This window comes from Amblyomma mixtum, chromosome 1 (assembly GCF_055824585.1).
Source record: "Amblyomma mixtum isolate Tamu chromosome 1, ASM5582458v1, whole genome shotgun sequence".
In the NCBI taxonomy this organism is placed as follows: domain Eukaryota; kingdom Metazoa; phylum Arthropoda; class Arachnida; order Ixodida; family Ixodidae; genus Amblyomma; species Amblyomma mixtum.
Genome location: NC_143012.1, coordinates 67,429,983 through 67,451,707, shown reverse-complemented (window position 1 = coordinate 67,451,707; position 21,725 = coordinate 67,429,983). Strand labels below are relative to the sequence as shown.

Below are 21,725 nucleotides of genomic sequence, written 5' to 3'. Positions count from 1 at the left end.
GCAAAACGGCGATCATGGCTTTTGTGTCGACGTTCTCAGTTTTTCAAAGCTGGCTGCAGGCATTACGGCCATCATACCAATCCAACAGTATAATTAACGAAACTTTGAGATCTTACTAGTTCAAAACTGGCTGACCAGAACATGACAAATAATTTTTTCAATTTCTTCCATCTGAAACAGTTACAGTCACTGCGCCATTTCCTTTCCTCAAGAAGCACTAATTTAGAGGTGCAGACAAAAAGAATGGCATTGCCGCCGAACGGTACGACCTATTTGTCTGTACGTCGAAGTTGTGCGGCTTATACACATGTGTCTTTTTCGACATGAGGGTTTCCATTGTCTGCACGAAAGCTTGAGTTCTGTGGCCCCCTTTACTGCTTCTTTTCCCTGCGCTGATGATATTAAAAAGATGTAAAACAAACAAAAGAAGTTACTGACCATACCCGGTCACCAAAGCGACGTCAGCCACGGCGTCAGCACCGCAGGCTGACCTCTTCAAAGATTAATGTCGCTGCGGAACAAGGCGAATTTCGCGTGCCCAAGGAGCAAGAGAAATAAGTGGGCAACCCGGATTGATTTACGGTTGCCCGTAGTTTGTGCGTCTTTGCTCGTCGAACGGAAAGCAAGGGTAGAGAAGCGAGTGGAAGTATAACTTCGCTTCCGACGGAATCGATTTTGTGCTTGACCCGATGATCGGCTGCGTCTGTTGCCGTAGCAACCGGGCCAAGAGAAGCCGGAACCACGTGACCTACGCTCGACCAATCGCCCAGTACGTCCTTTCCCGCGCTTGCGAAGCAAAGAAAAAAAACCCCGCGCCTTCCCGGAGTTGTCGAAGTTCCTTGCTGGAGTGCCGTTGCTCGAGCTAACTCAACGTGTTGTGTTTAGGACAAGCTCGTCAGCTCACCTGACTCCTACGTCCTGCCAAAATGGTCATCGAAATCGTCGAGAACACGGTAAGAAACCCGTACTGGCCCGCGAGACTCGATCAGGGGGGTGAAGTTCGCAGCAGTCGCGCCGATTTTCGTCGATGTCGGCGCGTAGGCCTAACCAGAGTTAGCCGTGGCCCTTCTTTCAAAGGTGTTTAGCGGCTTCACGAGAGAAAAGCCTTCCAGGCGAGATGTTCGCTTGATGCGAGGTCTTGCCGTTTGTTGTTGCGAGATCCACAGTTGCTGCTTTAACGCCGGCTCGGAAATGATTTTCAACGAGCGAGTTGGATAGCCTCGCATGCTCGTGGGTGGGCGGGCGCCAGACTCGCGGGCAGCCGCCCCCCTCCCCGGCAGCGTTTCATTCATTCATGCATGCGTTCACCAAAGCGCGAGCTGGCGCGAGGGGATCCTGTTGTCACCGAGCACGCGACGAATGTCTATTCGCGGAGTTTGATCCCTCTCATGTTCGTGTTAAGTGCATTGTGGGTGGTGTATTTATTTGACCGCATTTCGGCTTTGTAAACACAGCGAGGCGATAGCGATCTTTCTTTTTCTGCTTGATTGCTTGTCTCGGCGTCTGGGCCCAGACGCGAGATAGAACGAATAAAGTAGGAAAACCGGAAGAAAAACAGCGCGAAAGGAATAAGTGTACAAAAAAAATTCGGACGCTTGCCAGCTGTGTGTGCAGGTGGTTTTTCTTGGTTCTTTTAGTAGTTGCTCATCTCGCTTTTGTAACTTCAATCGGATGTGACGCGTTTTGTGGCCGACGTGCCTTTCGAAACTGTCTGGCGGCTCTTGATTTTTTTCTTCCGTCCCGACTTTCCTGTTCCGTGTCTCCTTCGCTTGCGGTGCCTTGCAGTTTCCTACTCGTGTGCAATGGAGCGGCGTTTTGTGTCGTGCGAAGTTTTATGGCGCTCTCTCGCGCCTCAGGCGTTCCTTCGTGCTGAAGTGGCTAGTTTCAAGGACAAAAGCGAAGAATTGTAGATCCGGCTGGCGTAAGCGTGTTCGCCAGACACTCGTGTCTCGCACGCCCACTCTCGTCTGCCTCACCTATGCTGACGTCAGAAAAGAAAAGGCTGTTAGAGTATTTCGTTATCGGCACATTATCGCGCCTAATTTTGCTTCGCCCGCCCGACTCTCGAGCGTAGTTTACTCTTCGCGGTTTTGTCGGCTCGCAACGGGAAGAGGCGACGAAGGTATATTTAGCGCTGGTTGTTTGCGGTACGTCGCGACACACTTTACCCACCTGAAGTGGCGACCGGAAACGGAACCTTTTGGAGCGGCGTTAGTAGATAAACTTGGGGAGCGGCAAGGACGTGGCCGAAGCAGGTGATCGTGTAGAGAGGTTGGGTATTGTACTTCCGGTTGAAGCGAAAAACGTTAGCTGCTTCCTACCTGCCATTTCTCTAGAGCATGGAGTAGATATTACTCGGACAGATGTAAGGGCGCTGGGATAACTCTGTACAGCTACTCAAGGACACGTGCAGTGGTAGATGCATGCTTGCTGTTAGCATTAGGAGGCCTTTGTATTCAGAAAGCACACCTCCCGTTTACATATATTACGAATCAGCCTTCACAACACTTTCATATCAGATTGCTTTTTGTCTAATTCTGCTCATATGTCGGTGTTTCCATATTGAATCACTGAAGCATTTTCTTTCTGATCAGGTGAACATCGTAGTCAATTTTGGGGGTGAAAAAAACTGAATTAATACCCGATTTGTAATCCCCAGTGCTGCCTGCTTCATAGTCCTGTGCAATGTCGTTGGCTCATGCTGCACTTTTTTGTACTTGATTAAAATGAGTGACTGAATTATACGCAACTTCATGTAGCTACTTTCATAAACTTGTAAATGCAACTACTAGGCATGTGGGCAAACCATACCCAGAGGCAATTTTTCGTGTGACTGTAATGAGAACTACAAAGGTAAAATGATGGGTTCCATAAGTACGCTGTTCTCACTTGCCCACTAGCTAGGCAGAGGTGTCTAAATGCTGATAGCCTGTACTCAGTTATTACTGCAGTGGCACGACGTTCATCTCAAACTATAGATGGGAATAAATACTCATCTGTGCATACCTGTAGGAAAAGTACAAGTCAAAAGGTAATAGACCTCTGATTTGGCACGGGAGTGCATAAAAGAATGAGGGAACGGGTAAGTACCAGCTTCTTGGTGCGTTAAGTATAGGGGCGCAGGTCAATTTACACGTATTAAGTGTACTTTTCAGCGAGCCATATATGCTCTCAAGGCAGTCTGTGAGACACCCTTGCTTGGCATTGTTCAAAATTAAGTGTTGTTAATGTTTCTTAGACGCAGTATGGATGCACGTGTCTGGCCGAGCCCACCAACATGCCATCACGGCATGTCTAATGGCAGCACTCTCACAAAGACAATGCGGCTGCTTCTGTTTGTTTGCTCAGGATGTAAACTCGCACTACTCTCCTTTTGTTGCCCTTTATTTTGGGCTCTCCATTTTTTTTTTCTCATCCCCTTGAGTGAATCTCCTGTTGCATTTTTAGTGAAACTACTGTTTCATGCTAAGTCCGCAGCACTTGCAAATAAGTGCACGCACTAGGCCTGAAAATGGTGCATATCTGCTTGAGGAATGTATCCAATCACAAACAGTGTATCTAGAGAGACGTAACCAGTCTTGAAACAATCCCCCGTAAATACCACACAAATTTAAACTTTAATGTTGTCCCTGTCAAGTTTGGCGGTAGGTATTCATAATGACCAGCATCTTTGGCAGATGTTTCACTAAAGTATCGTGCAGCGCTTGAAAACTGATGAACTGCTCCGCTATAACCAACATGGCTTCGTGAAGGAACTTTCTTGCAAAATGTAGATAATCTGACCTTCAAACGACTTATTCCACTTCTTCAGAGCGTCTGTGTATTCACTGATTTTCTAGACATTTCGATTAGGTTACACCCTTTCACCTTTTCATGGGTGAGAAATTTCCTTTCATTCTGTAAGCAGTTCAGTCTTGGTTCCTTCGCATCTCTTTGCAGTGACATCATATCCCGCGCTCCTTAGAGCAGTGGTTTAGGCCTCTTGTTCCTTATTGCCCCTCGGTGGAGGCAACACACCACTTTGGCCCCAGCTTCCTGTAGACGGCACCTCCGGCCTAGCCTTTTCCTGTCCTCCCTTCTATCTTTCACTTTCCTATCTTCTTCCTCACTACTGTCCTGTCACCTCCTCGTTTCTCGGTTTTTCTTTTTTCATGGGCGGCTAAGGTTAACCTTGTGTTTCGAACCCACCTGAGTTACGCCATATTTGGTTATAGTTGCGGTGTACAGCTGGCGTGGCCAGGACTTGTTTGCAAGTTCCTGTCTCGTCCCCGTACTAGCTCCATGGTGGGTAGCTGCCACCGCAGCTGATTAACAATTTTTTTTTATGGATTCCTTTTCTTCAACTTATGATCGCCCTCACAAACGATGGTGAACCGATGTCAGTGCGCAGTTCCCGCAAAAAAAGATCTTCCTCAGATACCACGTCGTACATAGTGAGGTAGCAGAAGAGCAAGCACGAATCATCTCTTCTTTCATAGTTTCCAAATCTCTCACAGGATCATTGGGCCTTGGCTGCAAGGTTTCGAAACTGACCAATGGCGACCTGCTCCTCCAGATCAAAGACAAAGCACAGTATTCAAAGCTCACAAACATAGTGACCTTTTGCGAAATACCAGTTTCCATTAGTACCCATAGATCCCTCAACACTGTCGAAGGCGTCATTATTTCAGAACAAGATTTTCTCCCCCTGACTGGAGCCGAAATGCTGGAGGGTCTGACTAAAGTGTGACTGATGTCCAGTGCATAAAGATCAGAAAAAATGACAAAGAAATGCCAACAAAGCACTTAGTTCTCACTTTCGCCTCCAGCCAACTCCCTGATACCATAGAAGTAGGTTACATGAAAATAGCAGTCAGACCATACATCCCCAATCCTCGCCGGTGTTTCAAGTGCCAGAGACGTGGCCATGGATCCCAGAGTTGTCGTGGCCGCCAAACTTGTGCCAAATGTGCATCTAATGAACATGAATCCGATGTCTGCAAAGCAGGGCCAAAGTGCTCTAACTGTGAAGGGGACCACCCTGTCTGTGTATTCTAGCTCATGCCCATCCTGGAAGAAAGAGAAGGAAATTACCATTAAAATTAATACACAACATTCCAGGAAGCACGGAAATGACTTGCGCAAACCCAGGCAAACCCAGTGGCTCTCAAGGGGATGCTAAGGAGAAATAAGAGTCGGCCTGTATCGGTCAATGTGTCAATGTGTTCTGATCACAAAGGGAGCACTTTCACTGAAAACTGAGCTTTTATGACCTAGAAAAGACCAGAAAACGAAATACAGGTGTAACCGTCACCAGCCGATTTCGCACGTCAAATGTATCAGTTGATACCTATTTTCGAGTACACATCCCATCGTCTAGGCGATGCCACTATTTATCTCAAAAGGTAGTGGCCCATCCTTTTTGGCAAGGACATCACTAATTTGTATTGACTAGCAGAAAGCTTTTAGAGCACAGCTCTTAGGCACTCGTTCATGGCTTGCACGTTGTCGTTGCTGTCGTCAGCATGATCGACAGAGCTGTAGCGAAGCGAAGAGTGTGGGGCAACAACGAAAGGAGGGTGAGAGTGAGAAGGCTAATGGGGTAGCAGTGGAAGAGAGAAAGGCAGAAGCATACGGTGGAAAGTGGAAGAGGTTGGTACGGTTGAGGTAGGCAAAAGGGGTCGCATTCACTTTGCGCCAGTACGCCCTCCATTTCAGGCAGCACACGTTGGAGGGTTTGTGAAGAATGACTCACTACCTTGCCTAAGTAAGGTAGTTTCTTGCGCAAAGCTTGTGAGCCCCTTAATTGTCAAACAGATGCGTGGATGGCAGTGTTTGAGTCAGTGTAATATCTGCCACAAAACTGGTTGTTGCAACTTAAGTCAGCCATGAATCGATAGTCAAACCATCAACCAGCACATACATGAGCGTCTATGGAGGGCCGTTTGTGGAGTCTTCGCCTTTTACCATGGGAATGAGTGCACACTACTCTGAATGTGCGGGCCACACACCTTGTGGCCCACTCCAAACGAAGACATGTTCTTTGTGGTTTCAGCGTTCCTCCTCGAAACAATGAGACGAGCACGTTTATCGCGAGTGGGACCTTGCGGGGGCCCAAAGCCCTGAGGGGCTGAGCACCTTTGCTTTAATAAAAGTTTACAACGCCACCGCCACGTTGCAATGCGTTCTTGCGGGGAGGAGCAGACACGCGACAGTGTGCCGCAACCGGGCAAGGATTGCACCGCACCGCTTTGGACCACTGAGCAGCATTCGTTCGGTGCTATAGTTTAGAGACCTTGTGCAACAAAGCGGCAGTGCTTCGCATTATGCTCTTAAAGGTAGCTCAAGCGTTGTCAGTTTTCTGCCTCAAGATATCAACCTGCACTTAAATTTTATATTAGAGAGTACCGTAATCGTCGGTCAAGTTTCTTAAGTCCAGTAAATCTCTTTCGCTGCCAGACAAATGTCAGCACAGCCGGAGAGAGCTAAAGAATCTATTTTTACTAAGAACAATAAATGGACTGAGTTTTCCTCAGGGGCCCTTTAAGTATCTGAACACTGAGCGACATAGGAACGATGCCATGGTTGAGGCCGGCCAGTTTAGATAAATTTTGCTGGTAGTTAATGAAAAGTAATTAAACGTAGCGTCTGAGACTGCTAGTTTTTGGGAACTAAGCACAGCATACTTAGTGAGGCTGCCAGTTAGGCTAGGCTATCCTCTCTAAGTAATGGAAGTCCACGTTTGCTCCACGCATTCATGGTTTTCTGCAGCATTATGCTGAACTTGTACCTGCCACAGTGGCTCAACTGATGTGATGCTGGAAAGCATAGTTTGGTAATTTTGTACAGGCCATATAGAATAATTGGAATGGCACCGAAGAAACCTGGTGGTCAATCAAGTTGGAGCTATCCTTTACTGAAGCATTCATTTAGTCCACCCCGGTGGCTCAGTGGTGATGGTACTGGGTTGCTGACCCGAAAGACGGGGGTTCGATCCCGGCCGCCATGGTCGGATTTCGATGGAGGCGAAATTCTAGAGGCCAGTGTACTGTGCAATGTCAGTGCACGTTAAAGAACCCCAGGTGGACAAAATTTCCGGAGCCCTCCACTACGGCGTCCCTCATAGCCTGAGCCGCTTTGGGACGTTAAACCCTATAAACCAACCAAACAAAGCATTCACTTTATTCAACTTAGCATCCATCATTTGCATAGCTTGTCGCTAAAATTGTGCTCGAAACAATTCGGTGGTGGCAAAGCATATGCTGTTTCACTGTTCACATCTTGTTGGTATATTAAACATGCAGGAGGACTTCGACACGAGGCTGGAGGATGCCGGTGATAAGCTGGTGGTGGTGGACTTCTTCGCCACGTGGTGCGGGCCTTGCAAGATGATTGAACCCTTCCTAAAGGTACGCATTGCTCCAGTTGCTGTAGGGCAGGTAGCATTTTTATAGCCACGCTTACAGCTGGCATGCTGCGCACAATAACTGCAGACTATCCTTGACTCGACTGTCGGACTAAGACGGACAGCTGTGTCGACTCTAGGAGCATCTGCTTTGCTGCTTTTATGCCATGGCAACATTCAAGTGCCTGTGTCTCATTTCACCGGCTGCGAGTTCTGACGCAGTGCATTGCCTGTTCAGTAGTGCGAGAAATGAGGTCTGCAGCAGCGACGCGAGGTGCCGTGCTGTGTGAATGCAATTGGCATCTTGTGACTGCAGTTTTTTTTTTTTGGCTCCATACTGTAATGGCTTTTGGATCAAGTGCATGAATCGTTAGGCTTGCTCTGTCTTTCTGCGTCTGTCCACTTTCATAGCTGCTTGTTATTCATGACGCTGCTTGAATCCATCTGGCCTACAACTGCTGGTTTTCAGTCACGGTGGGAGATTTGTCGAAATGGCAGTTGCGCCGTAGGAAATAAAGAAGTTATTTGAAAAAGCACAAGATTAGTTAACACTGAGAGTGTCAACTTAACGTAAGCAGACAGTGTTTCGGGGGCAGATCTAGAAATAAAAAGCTTATAGTGTACCATTGTGGTAGTTGTGCAGGCTATCTGAGCAACGATTGAGCTGCTGTCTCTTGACATCAATCAGCGTTTAACATGGACGTCTTTGCATAGCAGTCCACTTTGTCATGTAGTTTGCCAGGATTGTCATTCGTAATCTGCTGTATAAGCTGATTCAAGGTTCTCTGCTGTTGTTTTTTTTTCTTCTTCTATAAGTGTTCTAGCGGTTGTAGGCGAGCGTGTGCAAGAACAGATTCAGAAACTACTGCACACAAGTGCGCTGACATCAAATTGTGGCACCTGAAAATGGCGCCAGGATCAGAGCACTTCCATGTGGCCATACTAGCTCAGCGGTCCGTTCATTTGTGCAGAAACTTGGAAACCTTTCCCAAAGAATTTATAGGGAAGGAACGAAGCCTTAAAAATGGAAGAGTAAGGGAAGGTGTGCAAATGGAATGGGATTGCGGTAAATTTGGCAGGAAGTGCGACTTGATTGCAGCCAGTTTTGTACTACATGTTACAGGAAATAAATAACCAGTGGCAATTACAATTACTCTTTCTAACATGTAACTGATTGGTCATCAATTACAGCTCCAGAATAGTGCCTGAACAATTACAGAAAAGTAATCGATTACTATTGCATTATTTTCCATCCAACTTTTATGGCTATAACACAGATTTACACAGACTACAATGAACCATTGTGGTGTGCTTGGTGTTTTGTTACACATTAATTTTCAGGAGTTGTTTTTCGAAGTTTTCGTCGCTCTTCCACAGCCGGTCCATTGTCGCTCTGCTGCGAAGGAAAGACCCTGTGTTTGCTGTCAGGTTGAGGTTCTCAAAGTTGTACCGTTAGTTACAACTTGTTTTTGGGAAAAAAGTAACTGATTACGAGTATCAATAACAGAAAAGGTAATTGAACTAACGGAAACGTTACCGTTTGAAAAAGTAATCAATTTATTACAAAATTACAAGGAAATGTAATTGATTAACAAGTAACCAATTACTCATGATGCGTTAAGTACAACTTAGATTGCAGCTGAGCACTGATTCGTCAACCCTTGAAAAGCTAAATTCTCGTAGACTTCAGTGGCAATCATGAGCGTGCTTGCACAACACTACCGCAGAAGCTATTCAATGACAAAGGGACCATGGTCTTTGGAAAAAAAAAAAAAAATTGCGAAGTCATACTTATGCAACGCTCGTGGTACTAAATGTGTCGTTGAATGTAAAATAAGCCTCCATGCACTTATGCAGGTCTTGGAGAAAGTATTTAAGGAATTTTGCTGAAAGAAACTTGCTTAAATGCACGGTATTGCTTTTTCATGTCATAAGCGAGTGTAATAAGGCTAAAATGAACCTGCCTATCATAGAAGTTGAGTTAGGGGTTTTTCAAGTTGACAGTTTCGAAATGTGAAGAAAGTTGCGCTTCTAAGCACCGTTGCACAAGAGTCGCTGGGTTTCGCAGCCGCTGTGAAAGTTCGTCTTGACCGAATCGAGCACAAAAACAGTTCGTTTTAATTGGATTTTTGAAAAATTGAATCCTGTGGGGAAGCAACTAAATAGTCTCACTTTGTTCATCTTATCAGAAAATCCATCTTAACTGCAGTCATGTTAACAGACATCGACTGTATGCAATTTCTCTCAAGTCCTATGTTCACATCATGACTCAGCACTGCTGTCAGGGTCTCAGTTGAACTCCTTTTGATTAATTCCTCTCACATGCGAACAAATCAGCATATTTCAGGCATTTTAATGCGCTTAGCGAAGCCGTGCTAGAGCTACCATATGGCACTAACGGGTCCCTCTTCAGAAAAGAAATTTGCAATCATTCCACACGCTTGGCTTGAGATGACCGTAGTCAAAACTTTTCACATTTCAAAGCGTTTTTATTATGCCCACATTAGTGAGCTTTGAGCCCGGCATGCGAGGATTTGGCAGTGTTCAGGCTATGTACACAAATAGGGATGAACCACCTGGAAAGGGTAGCAACCATTCAAATTTTTCCTAGACTGGCAAACTTTTGCACAATCAGATTTCGTGCCCTCATTGTCTGTATGAAAATGCTCAGTTTTGTCTTACAAATGCATTCAGACATTTCATGCATCAAAACAGCAGTTGCAACTGTGCAGGGGAATATCTGAACAATCAGTGTCTGTGGTGTACCTTATGTGTTCTTATTTTTTCCTCCTTGCAGCAACAGTCTGAAATCTACAAAGAGGTAGTGTTCCTCAAGGTGGACGTTGATGAAAATGAGGTGAGACCTGACGAACTTTTGTGTGCTAATTACTGTTGTATTAGCTGTTGCTTCTGAAAGAGAGGGCCATCCTAAGGGCCCCTTTAAGGAAACAGTAGGAGGAAAATGGGAAGAATTTGTCTCAGAATTCTTGCCAGTTTGAAGTAGAGCTGCTGAACCAAGCCTGCAGCTAAGACAAGTGGCCAGTGTTTTTAGCAAGTATTTGGAAGTGTTGAGGGTTTGTTTCATAGCTTGGTTTGTTGAAATTTCATGTCATGGGTGACAAACATGAAAACAGTTTGGGCTCGGTGGTTACGGCGCTCGACTGTTGGCCCGAAAGACGCGGGCTCAATCCCGGCTGCTGCGGTCGAATTTCGATGGAGGCAAAATTCTAAAGGCCCGTGTAGTGTGCAATGTCAGTGCACATTAAAGAACCCCAGGTGGCCGAAATTTCCGGAGCCCTTCACTACGGCGTCCCTCGTAGCCTGAGTCGCTTTGGGACGTTAAACCCCACAAACCAAACCATAACAAGTTTGTGCATCGTGTACATAATTGGGGCAGACCTGTGGAAGCATTCAATGATACAGAGAGTCCTGAAGCTAGCATAATGAAGGAACGCATCCAAACACGAAACCAATAGCAGCAAAACACCAGCGAACATACTTGCTACACTGCTCAGTTGTACATTGCAACCAAACAAAAAGCATTTAGATGCTCTGTATTCTGCAATGCTTTCTACTTGTTGACAACTGAGCTTGTTTGTCGGAATGCCAGTTGTGTTTAGCAAAAAAGTAGTGGAGTGCGAACGATTAGCCAGTGCAGGTACAGAGCATCTTGGTATTGCGCAGCGGTGTAATGTTGCATAGTAGTCTCAACTTAAAGATAACTGGAGAAATATGGGAGGGGCCTTTATCCTACGGTAAATGCAGTCAGGCTGATGATGTTGAGTCGCAGCTTTGAAAGCAGGAAAAATTGCCATTACTTATGTCTCAAATATTGCTTCAGGCCAAGGAGAGACAGCAACTCATGAAATGGAGCATGCTACACGTATTCATTTGAAGACAGAGGTGGGACCAAACAGTTCGCACTAGATGACTAAAAGCCACTAAACTGAATGAGCTTTGTGACACTGAACTTTGTCCTGAGAGCTTATCATTATTGCTTTCATTTGCAACTTGCCACAAAGTTCTAGACTTTTTGTGAAATGGAGTGCTCCACCATTTTTGGGGAGGGGCTATTTTGCAGGGAGTAACCATGCCTGTAGGCAGCTCATTTCACTGTCGCAAGGTCTTTAATTTATCATCATCATTTATCATCATTTATTATCCCTTAAGGGTCCTGGTTTGGGCATTACATAAGGGGGGGGGGACAAGAAAGTATGGCCATGGTCATATTTATACATAGAAGAAAAACACAACGAGGCATGGTGATGTACGTGCATTTCTATGATCCGTGCATTTTGAAATATAGGGAAAACAAACGGACGAAAATTACACAGGCAGTTATGCTCCGCATACTTTTAACAAACAACAAAACAGTATATTCACACATAAAAAGGAAAAGCAATCGGGTACTGAACAAAAAAATGCAGTGTATTATTTAACAAACAACAAAACAGAGTCATAAGCACAAACAGTGCTTATGACTCTCATCCTCCACTGCTTAGCATCCATTGCCTAGCTGCTTGTTTGTGTTTTTCATTTCAGGTGTAACCTCAGCAGACAGCAACAGAACATCAGTTGAGGATTGGATGCAGACAGTGATTTTTATTGCATTTGCAATAAAATGTCCGTATTGGAAATATCTGTCCATCCTTCTGAAGCTTTGGTTGGCAGGTGGCAGAATTGAGAGGAAAATCTCCCTTTCCACTTTTAGAGGAGAGGGCAAGTGGGAAAGGGAAGATGAAAGAGAGTGGACAGGGGTGTGAAAAAGTGTTTACAGAGCTGACACTTCTACCCCTGTGTGTTCTGAAGCTTATGCGTCGTGCTTGTGCAAGCTTGAGGCATCACCAGCATCGCTTCTTTTTTTTTTCTCTCCCAGGAAATTGCATCCCGGTACGAAATCTCGTGCATGCCGACGTTCCTGTTCATCAAAAAGAAAGAAAAGGTGAGAGGCTGGAAACGGAAGCAGCCTCCTGTTTCTGTGCCTCACGCATGCGGTAGAGTGGGGCGTAAATGCAATTCTGCTGTCATGTATCAGAATCAGCATAGTCTTTGGACCAGAACACTGGCATTGGCACAGCTGGCTGAATTTGACGAAGCTGTTTTCTGTGGCTCTAGCTGGCTTGACATACAATAACTTGAAGTTTTTCATTTTATTAATGCGTGTTGGCCTGGTGTGTTTGTAGTGCATAAGTGATTGAAACAGGTCATCCAAACTCATTGCTCATTTTGTGGTGAAGTACAGCCACGCACACGATCTGCTTACTTAGCAGAGTGGGGTCAGATTTCGTGAGCGTAAAAAGTTCTGAAAACACCAGAATGGCAGCTCGTAATGCGTCGCCACAGAGAGCAGTTTTTATCATTTGGCGGTCTGACCAAGTCTTCTTGCCATAGCTGTGAGTGGGTTTCAGCATGGTCAATGCAGATTGCTTTTCGTGAACAGAATTTTGTGGAAGTGAAGCTATTTTATTGTAGACGAAGGTCAGGTTTTGAAGATGAGTAGAGGGGCATTCAAGTAAGGTCTCATCAAAAGTATGTGTTTGAAATTCATGAGGGCTGAAAAGTGCCTCTTGGCACATATTTCTGCAGTGTATGTATATGTATCATAGTCTATTTAGTTTTTGAATTGTTACCTCTGTCTGTTCACACAAACATGTCACTTCAAGTCTTCAGAACGAGCGTCTGTCAACAACACTAGGCATGCTCCAAAGTGTGGTTATAAATGACCTGCATACCTTATCAGGTTTTGAATCTGTACAGTCGAACACGGATATATCGAACTCGAAGGGGATCGCGAATTAATTCGATATATTGAAAATTCGATATAAAAAACATACAGGCCCAGAGACTTTACCTGTGGCGGACGATGACCTACCGATCGGAGCATTCAAGAATGACAATTATTTCCGCACACACGACGCAACGTAATGCTTTATTTGCGTGAAAAAAAATCGCTTATGGTGGTCTGCTTCTTCGCCTTGCAAATGAAATTAAAGACGCCAACCTCGATCTTATCGAGGCTGTTCAGATGCGAAAGCCCGGTTCCTTCCATGTCGCCGCAACAACGGCGAATCAAGCTGAACGCGGCCGCCACTTCAGCGGCGGAGTACGAGCGTGTAGCCGCCCCCTCGTCCGGACGATCTTCGTCGCCACTCGAGCTGTCGGCCTGGGTCCCTGCGACTGCAGCTACAATGTCCTCGTCGGCGAGGCTTGCAACAGCCTGAACATTGCTGTCAACGTTCACAAAATCGTCAGCAGACACTTCGGCTGGAACGGCAGCCGGGAAAAGGGACAACAACTCGTGAAATGCGTCGTCCATGCGCTCGTTGTCACCGTCTTCGCAGGTTTCGGGAAGTTCGGCCGTCACGAGGCCTGCCTTCCGGAAGCAGTTGGCCACGGTATCCTGCTTCACGTCTCTCCAGGCGCCCGTCATCATTTGAATGGCCCCCAGCAGGTCAACCTTAAGCTCGGTGCCCATGCGGAGGTTCACCAAAAGCCTCTCAATGAGTCGCCTCCTGCAGCCGACTTTGAACGACTTAATGACGCCCTGGTCGAGCGGCTGCAACTTCGCTGTCGTGTTCGCCGGCAGCCACTTGAGCGCGATGTTTTCGAGCTCGCAGGTGGTGTGATGGGCCGAGCAATTATCGACGAGAAGGCAAGCGTGACGCCCCGACTTGCCCAGTTCGGCGTCCCACGCTTGCAGCCATTCTGTAAACAGCTGACGCGTCATCCACGCCTTCTTATTGAAGGCGTAGCGAACGGGGAGCTGCTTACAGTTTTTGAAGCAGCGCAGTGCCCTTGCTTTGCCGATCACAAAGGGCTGGAGCTTTTGAGAGCCATCCATATTAGCAGCGAGCAGAACGCTCACGCGGAACGCTCATCTTGCCCCCGTGACACGTGCTGCCCCGGATGTCGAGCGTCTTGCTGGGCAGCATCTGCCAAAACAACCCGGTCTCGTCGGCGTTGAAGATTTCCGCGGGTGAAAACTCCGCGCAAATTTCCGGCCATTCCTTCGAAATCCACTGCTGGATATCCTGGCTGATGACGGCTCCGCTTTCCCCAGAAATGGTTTTGCCAACTATCTTATGGCGGTTCTTAAACCTCTGCAGCCACCCTGTGTTGTCGGCGAAGTTGTCATCACCGAGTGCAGCGGCAAACCAGTGCAGCGGTGGATGGCCCAATGCTAATGGCTTTAGCCATTAGCATTGGGCCATCCACCGGAATGTTCTTAGCCCGCACCTCTAAAAACCACGCATAGAGAGCCTTTTCAACTTTCTCGTGGGCAGGAGCGCGCACACGACAAGCTCCCGACGTTCGTTGCTCCGCCGCTTTCGACTTTATGTCCGCCTTGTTTTTTAACAAAGTGCTTAGAGTGCTCCGAGGAATCCCGATGTCGTCTGCCACTGTCGCACTTTTCTCGCCCGCCTCAACACGCTGAATGGCTTTCAGCTTTGTCGCAAAGTCCAGGTTCTTGCGCTTCTTGACGCTGCTTGTGCTTGCTGCGGCCATTGCTTCTGCGTCAGCTCACCACGATCCAGTCACACGTGTCGTGAGACGCACGCAAAACAATAATGAACACGAAACACAAGAACGCGCACAAAACACAACAATTCACGTGCGCAGCCTCCGCCAACAAAGCGCTCGCGATGGCCACCTCCGAGGGTGACAGCGACGTACGAAAGGCACGAGCTGTGGTTGGCTGAGCAAAACTCGTGAAAAAGCAATAAGAAAAAAAAGGCAAAAGGAGGAGGCCGCCGGCGCCTTTGTTCCTGGCTACCTTTTCCGAGCCAATCACTATGGTTACGCGGGGGAAGGATGAGAGACATTGGGAGAGAGGAAAAAAAAAAGCTGTTCCGCAAGTCGGAGCGCGTGCACAGCGGGAGTACAGTCCGAGCCTCCCTCCCCCTCGCTCTCACATTTTCAGAGTCTTTCGGGGGAGGCGCGGAGCTCGTGTGTGCAGCGAGTGCCGAGATCGCGCGGCGTTCTATATATCCAATGGCGGGTAAAAATATCGTTCAATATAAACGTTCGAATTTCTATACTTTTACACAGAATTTTCAAGGGGATAATTTACGAGTTCGATACAGACAATAATTCAATATATGTGGGCTCAATATATCCGTGTTCGACTGTAGTACCATGTGATTGTTTTCTCTGCTTAATGGCCTACGTTTTCTGTAGGTAATCGGAACTGTGCAAAGCATGGTGCACTAATCTGAAACACTGCAGAAGACTTCCCTTGAAATGCAGAAAGTGCACTTTTCTGTTTGTGCAATATCGGCAATAATACAGCGCCAACATGTCTGGTGCATTTACACTCTCAAAATGTTCCGTTCTTCACCATGGTGTGTGTGCCACTGAATGTCCTCCATGCGAGCGAAGCTCTCGCTGGCAGATCTCATGCACACTAGCACTAGAGAGGCATTGACATGTAGACAAAGCCTCATTGCAATAGTGCCATGTGCCAGAGATGGCTGTGAAAAGAAAGGTTGCCCCAGGACTCCAGTCCCCAGATGTCCACCTTTCCAAAGAGAGAGAGAGAGCTCTTTAATGGTAAACAGATTTTAGCCTGCATGAATATTTGCTGACATGCTACTGTGCGTAGGGGAGGGAATAGAGGAATAAAGATGGAAGAAGGGTGGTAGAAAAGAGTGCGGTCATTAAGAGAGTTGCAACGCAATAGTTCTCTGCATGATGGCTTCCTTGGATGAGACCGAAGTCAAGTTTTTTGCTTTTATAAAATTTGAGAACCCTGTCTTTCTACAGTTTCATTGACTGTTGGCTCTCCTTATACGTGTGTCATAACAACCCCCTCAGTTCCCTATTCCTGTCTGCTGCACTGTATCTGCAGTCAACGTTTCAGTTTGTTTAGGTGTTCTTTGGACATTGCGTTTCATGTTGTCCTTTAGTTTGTTAAAGACAGCTCACAGCTCTCAAGTTGCTATGACCTGTTATCACATATAAGAGCAGAATTTGCCTAATTTTATGTTCCTGTCCGTGGCGGCCGAATTTCGATGGCGGCGAAATTCTAGAGACCCGTGTACCGTGCGATGTCAGTGCACGTTAAAGAACCCCCAGGTGGTCGAAATTTCCGGAGCCCTCCACTACGGCATCTCTAGCCTGAGTCACTTGGGAATGTTTTAAACCCCCATAAACCAAAACATTAAAGGCACTCAAGATTTATCATTAGGGGTGTGCGAATATTCGAAATTTTCGAATATAATTCGAATAATATATTTTTAGTATTCATAACCGATTCGAAATCCAAGTATTCGTGTTGTCTCGAATATTCGACACGACGCGAATATTCGTATCTAGCCGAATATTCATTGTGAGCACCGGCGTTCATTTCGGTCCGCAAGCTCTATTGACAGAGACGTAACAACAAGGCGGCGCCCAGAGCAATACGCATTCCTTCCTCCAAGGGCCATGCCGTAGCTGACTGCGCTGGTGATCTTCTTTGTGACTATACTTGCGAAGCTGGTATAGTCAGAGCTGTGCACGAAGTACCTCGCAATACGTACCAGTTCAGTGCCAAGTGGGAGGGCATTTTCTGTGGCTGGAGAAGTCGTTTCAGCTAGAAGGGAACTGCTTCTGCCTGACCATGTGGAGCTGTGGGTTTTCTTTCACGACAACCTTTTATGTTCATCCCATCAACGCGCGTTCGTACTGATGGCAAGCTAGCCTTAATCAATGCTGTGTACTAGCCATCTTCTCTGATATTTCCACTCTTCTAAGAATAATGTTCGAGACTTTGATACTTTTTGTGCAGCCACACACACCTTTTGTGTTCATTTAATCATCGATAGTTGAACTGTGATGTTCTTGGGTGCTCAAAAATGTTTTCTAGTGGTTAAATGCGTCTGTCCTTGATTATTCGATATTCGATTCGATATTAGGAACCAAGTATTCGTATTCGATTCATATTCGAAGAATTTGATATTCGCACACCACTATTTATCATTCCTTTCGCAGGTTAAGAATTGTCCACACAATCAACCCTCTTCAGTTATGAACTTGTAGCTCTGTGTGGTAACAATAAGTAATGGGCACAGATTCATGTGTGGTTTGTATTGTTTATATGGGAAACTGAAGGGACTGGAACTGTTCAGCTTCTCTTTCAATTAAAGGAGGTCGTGACATGGTCTACCAACAAATCGTGGTTTTTAAGGCGAAAGCCTTTAACGGCTCATCCTGTCGGCCAAAATTCTGTCGCACTATAGCTGTCAAACTGATGACATCATCGGTGGTGTAGTATGTCGTAGCCATGAATGCTCATGCTTGGTCATTAAGTACATTGTGTAGTACTTAGACATTAATTAGTAATCAGTTATTAATTAGGTATAAAGTCATCCAGTGGTGACATTACCAATGCCGCTGATGATGTCACTGAGTTAGTCGCTTCTCCCTACTACGCATGCGCTTGTCGCTGCAGAAAAGGCTTTCGCCTCTACGCACTTTAGACTGTCAAAGTGCCCCCTGAATTTTTATGTAGGGGCTACTAGCCATGATGTTATTATGCATACTTAAAGAGGCTCCAATAAAGTTGTGGTATGCCTCGGATATTAGACTCCACTTCGTTAATATCCTGCGAGAATATTTTAATGTGCTTTGTTGAAGCAAAGTTATCCGTAGTCAAAATTTCAATTTCAGCGTCTTTGCACCTTTTCCTTTCCTGTCCACTTTTACATGCTGAAAGGTCTGCACTCCTCTGCTGGTTCCACTGCCGGGGTACAGAGGTTCTGGACCCTTCAGAGCTACGCAGCTTACTGGCTGCAGCCATGGTAGCTGCCTGACATCTCAAAGAATCTAACCAATATCCACCTCTCAATTTGTACGCGTAGCTGCGAGCAACGGAGGAGTGTACAAGCGTGAAAAAGTCGCCGGGAAGGGCCTGCCAACTTTCGCGCATGATTGTAGGTTCTCTGCTGCATGTAGGAGTGTATTATTTGGCTCAGGTGGTCATGACAACACCAGAGCGAGTTGATGTCTTTCTGAGCCCCTTTAAGAATGAAGTAGGACTCTGCGCATGCATTTGAGCTAGAAATCGCAGTTGGAAGTTATCTGCTCTAAGCCCCTCCTCCTAGCCGCGATGGTCATACTGAAGCAGCCTAAGTGAACTCATGACCCGACAGCGCCGTCTGCTGCAAAGGTGCCACGTGCACGCACCTACTCGAGTCCGTACGCCTTTGTTGTCTTTGTCGCCCTGTCGCGGGGAGTTGTCTCCTCAGCACTCTAACGACCCCACATCGTCTTTCCAAATTTGCCCCCCTTCACCCCTAGCCCGAACAACTCATTCCCCTGTGCCCTCTATGCGCAATCAGTCGTTCAGTCACACGCATGCTTGTGGCCATCAGCTTGTGTCATCATGGACCGCTAGTGTGCTAGAGTTTCCCAGCTGCCCTGCAGTTCAGGAGAACTTTTACGATTCATTTACAAATTACTCTCTGCACCAAATGAGCTCATATTTTCCCAGGTTGTTCAGAGAGGCATAGCACACAACATGCAGTAAACAGCTTGGGTCTGAAAATGGTGTCATGAGCCCTGTAACTGAGTTTGTCTCGAAGGAAATCCCGAGACAACTGTTGAAACAGTTCTGTTGCTGCAGCACTGTTTTCTGAGGCACTGAAGGATTTAAGTTCCTCTTCTTGGGCAACTCCTTCCCACCAATTTCGAGTCTCATCGCCCTCTTTCTGATGTATTTGTTGCGCCTCGTAATTACATGGCCCAACCATCACAGCCTTCTTTCTGAAAATTTTCTTTCAGTGCCTGTGCCTCTCATGTTCTCTCGTATGTGGTCATTCCGGACTCAGTTCTTTCTTGTGACTTCACTCGTCAACCTCGGCATCCTCATTTTACAGCTTTTCTTTCCTGCTGGCCTTCTTCAAGGGTTTTCTATTGAACCCTGCCAGATAAGAATGTCGGGTGAGAGAGGATAGTAAGGCCTTCTGTGGCATCCTTCCCAGGTGCTACATTGTAGTGGTGGAGCCCCCTCAGCCCACGGCATTCGCTTAAGGAGGCTTCATCGCACGAACAAGAAACCCGTAATAAGAACGCGTTTTTGGCGCACAGGACCGCACGAATGGAAGTGAGGGGAACGCACATTTGGACTGGAAGGGTGAGACTCCATTTAAATTGGCTAAAGATGAGTGACGTGCCAATGGGCTTCCAAAGGGATGTGCTGATACACGGCCGACAGCCACTATCTCCAAGGGTTAGTAGCGAATCAGAAAACATGGCAGCAAGGTGTCTATTGGATTTTGACATGGTTCTCCTTCAAACTACATCTGAGTTAACCGTTTGGGGGGGCCAGATTTCCAGCAGACGCAGCACCACATATCTGACCTCGGCTGCCGCTCTTTCGTGCACCGGGAGCATTGGTCATGAGTTGCTACAAGGGGCTGACCCCTGATAAGTTGCGATTCAGAGTCCAGATGAGTTGCTGAGCCTGTGCCTGTGCAAGTCTGGGTTTGAGTGAGCCCATAGGTCGAGCAAACTTTTCTGAGTGAGCTTGAGTGAGCACTCGTGATGTTGCCGAGGTATCCATGCAAGCTTCTGCCCATGGATCTTCCACATCTTGCACATAGAAACCAGAACTGGAGGTCGTATGTGACCACTCATTTAACGGAAGCACTGAAGGCTGTCTTCGAGTAAGAGATGGTGCTTTGTTAGTGCAGAGAGAACTAATCACTCTGGCGTGCGCTTTTCTAGGTTGATGAAATCTCCGGTGCCAACCAGGACATGATCAAGCAGATGCTGGAGAAGTACAAGTAGGCGGGCTCGCCACTGCCAGCCAGCCACGGGCTGTTGGAGGAAGCAGGAAAGAAGCCCGGGCGGCTTTCTCAACGAGCACGCTACAACAGCCTTCCTTGGTTTCCTTGTTTTGCTCGTCGTTCATGCCTTCCTACTCATTTCCTATGCCAGCCACATGTCGCACATGTACACACATACTACCTGCATCGTATTAAGAAAAAAAAACGAATGGTCCAATCGAGATACATAGCCATGTAGCCACAAGTGTTGAGCACCTAAGCCAGCATGGAAAGCTGCTGCAGTTCCAGTGTCAGCAGGAACATTGACTGCGCCTTAACCCATGTATACAGTGCACGCGCTTGCCTCCGCTGCCGTCCACAACAGTGACTAGCCTTTGCACTTCTTCAGCAATGCTTGCTTCTTCATGGCTGCAACCAGTTCTCTCAAATTTGTTCGCTGGTCCTTAACTAGCTGAGGTGATAACACAGTTGAAGACCTAGAGTCCTAAGGGCATTATGCATAGTTGCGTTGTGTGCAGCCGGTCTTGGTAAACTTGGAAGTAGCTCGTTTTTAGCTGTTCATCGCTAGTGGAAGTAGTTTTTTATTGATAGATTTATAGCCAGCTTGATTGAGTGATTACATGTTCCCTGTTTTCTGGGTCACTTGAAGGTATAGGCATGTATACAATTGTTATCGGCAACTTGAGCATTAAGATGCTTGTAAAAGTTGGTTTGCATTTGTGTGCCGCAAGTTTTTTCCGATGCTAGTCGTAGGATGGTTGGTGCAAACTATTGTCGTAGTGTGACTACTTTTTAAGCCTCAAGTATTGCCCTCTCCATGTGCTCGAAAGAAGTGTATAGAGAAAAGGTTGAAAATTCTATCACATCAGTTAACGCCTCCATTTAGTACATGTTGGTTCACTAGAACACTTTTCCGCTGGCTGCTCATTGTGCAGTGCTTAAAGTTTCTTATTCATACTCGACATACTGCTCCATTTTGGACCATTTTTACTATAAGCTGTGCAAGATGCTAGTTGTGGGTTCTAGCTAGCTGCGCCCTAAGTATTGCTGCTTGAAGAGTCGCGGATATTAAAATGCACTTGAATTTTTTTCCGATATTTGTTGATTAAGCCTTAATGGTCGCAAAGTATACCACGAAGCTTTCTTGAAACATGCAACTATACGGTATTCTTCGACATTTTTATTGTAGGAATTTCCGGTGCTGTGATTTATCGGATTGAGTTTGCTCAGCATTCTTGGTTTTTGCCATATTTCATGTGGCTAGGCTGTGATGTGTGTTGGCATTGATTTTTGTACTGTTATAAAGGCTCTTTTATGCTTCACGAGGCGTCTTTTTCCTCTCTTCCTTTTTTTGTCTTGTAATGCACTTCTGTATAAGTGCTGTTGCCCTCATCACATGTGCAAGCACTAGTGAACGAGTAGCAGCCGCCGCGGTGGCTCAGTGGTTATGGTGCTTGGCTGCTGACCCGAAAGACGCGGGTTCGATCCCGGCCGCAATGGCCGAATTTCTTTGGAAGAGAAATTCTAGAGGCCCATGTACTGTGCGATGTCAGTGCGCGTTAAAGAACCCC

At 46.5% G+C, this 21,725-nt stretch overlaps 1 protein-coding gene across 1 annotated transcript; it reads left to right on the top strand.

The window, feature by feature from the left end:
* The first annotated feature begins 771 nt into the window (after window positions 1–771).
* Window positions 772–21,476, top strand: LOC149366598 (thioredoxin-like). Its single transcript, XM_089551396.1, has 5 exons — window positions 772–953; window positions 7,284–7,388; window positions 10,182–10,241; window positions 12,261–12,326; window positions 20,093–21,476. The coding sequence occupies exons 1-5, from the start codon at window positions 927–929 to the stop codon at window positions 20,153–20,155; spliced, it is 321 nt and encodes a 106-aa protein (XP_089407522.1). The 5' UTR covers window positions 772–926; the 3' UTR covers window positions 20,156–21,476.
* Window positions 21,477–21,725: the final 249 nt, after the last annotated feature.

Excerpts from the sequence above, each read along its gene's own strand:
- LOC149366598 (XM_089551396.1), top strand. The coding sequence starts at position 927 with ATGGTCATCGAAATCGTCGAGAACACG. Across the intron at positions 7,389-10,181 it reads TGATTGAACCCTTCCTAAAG|CAACAGTCTGAAATCTACAA; the intron begins GTACGCATTGCT and ends TCCTCCTTGCAG. Across the intron at positions 10,242-12,260 it reads TGGACGTTGATGAAAATGAG|GAAATTGCATCCCGGTACGA; the intron begins GTGAGACCTGAC and ends TTTCTCTCCCAG.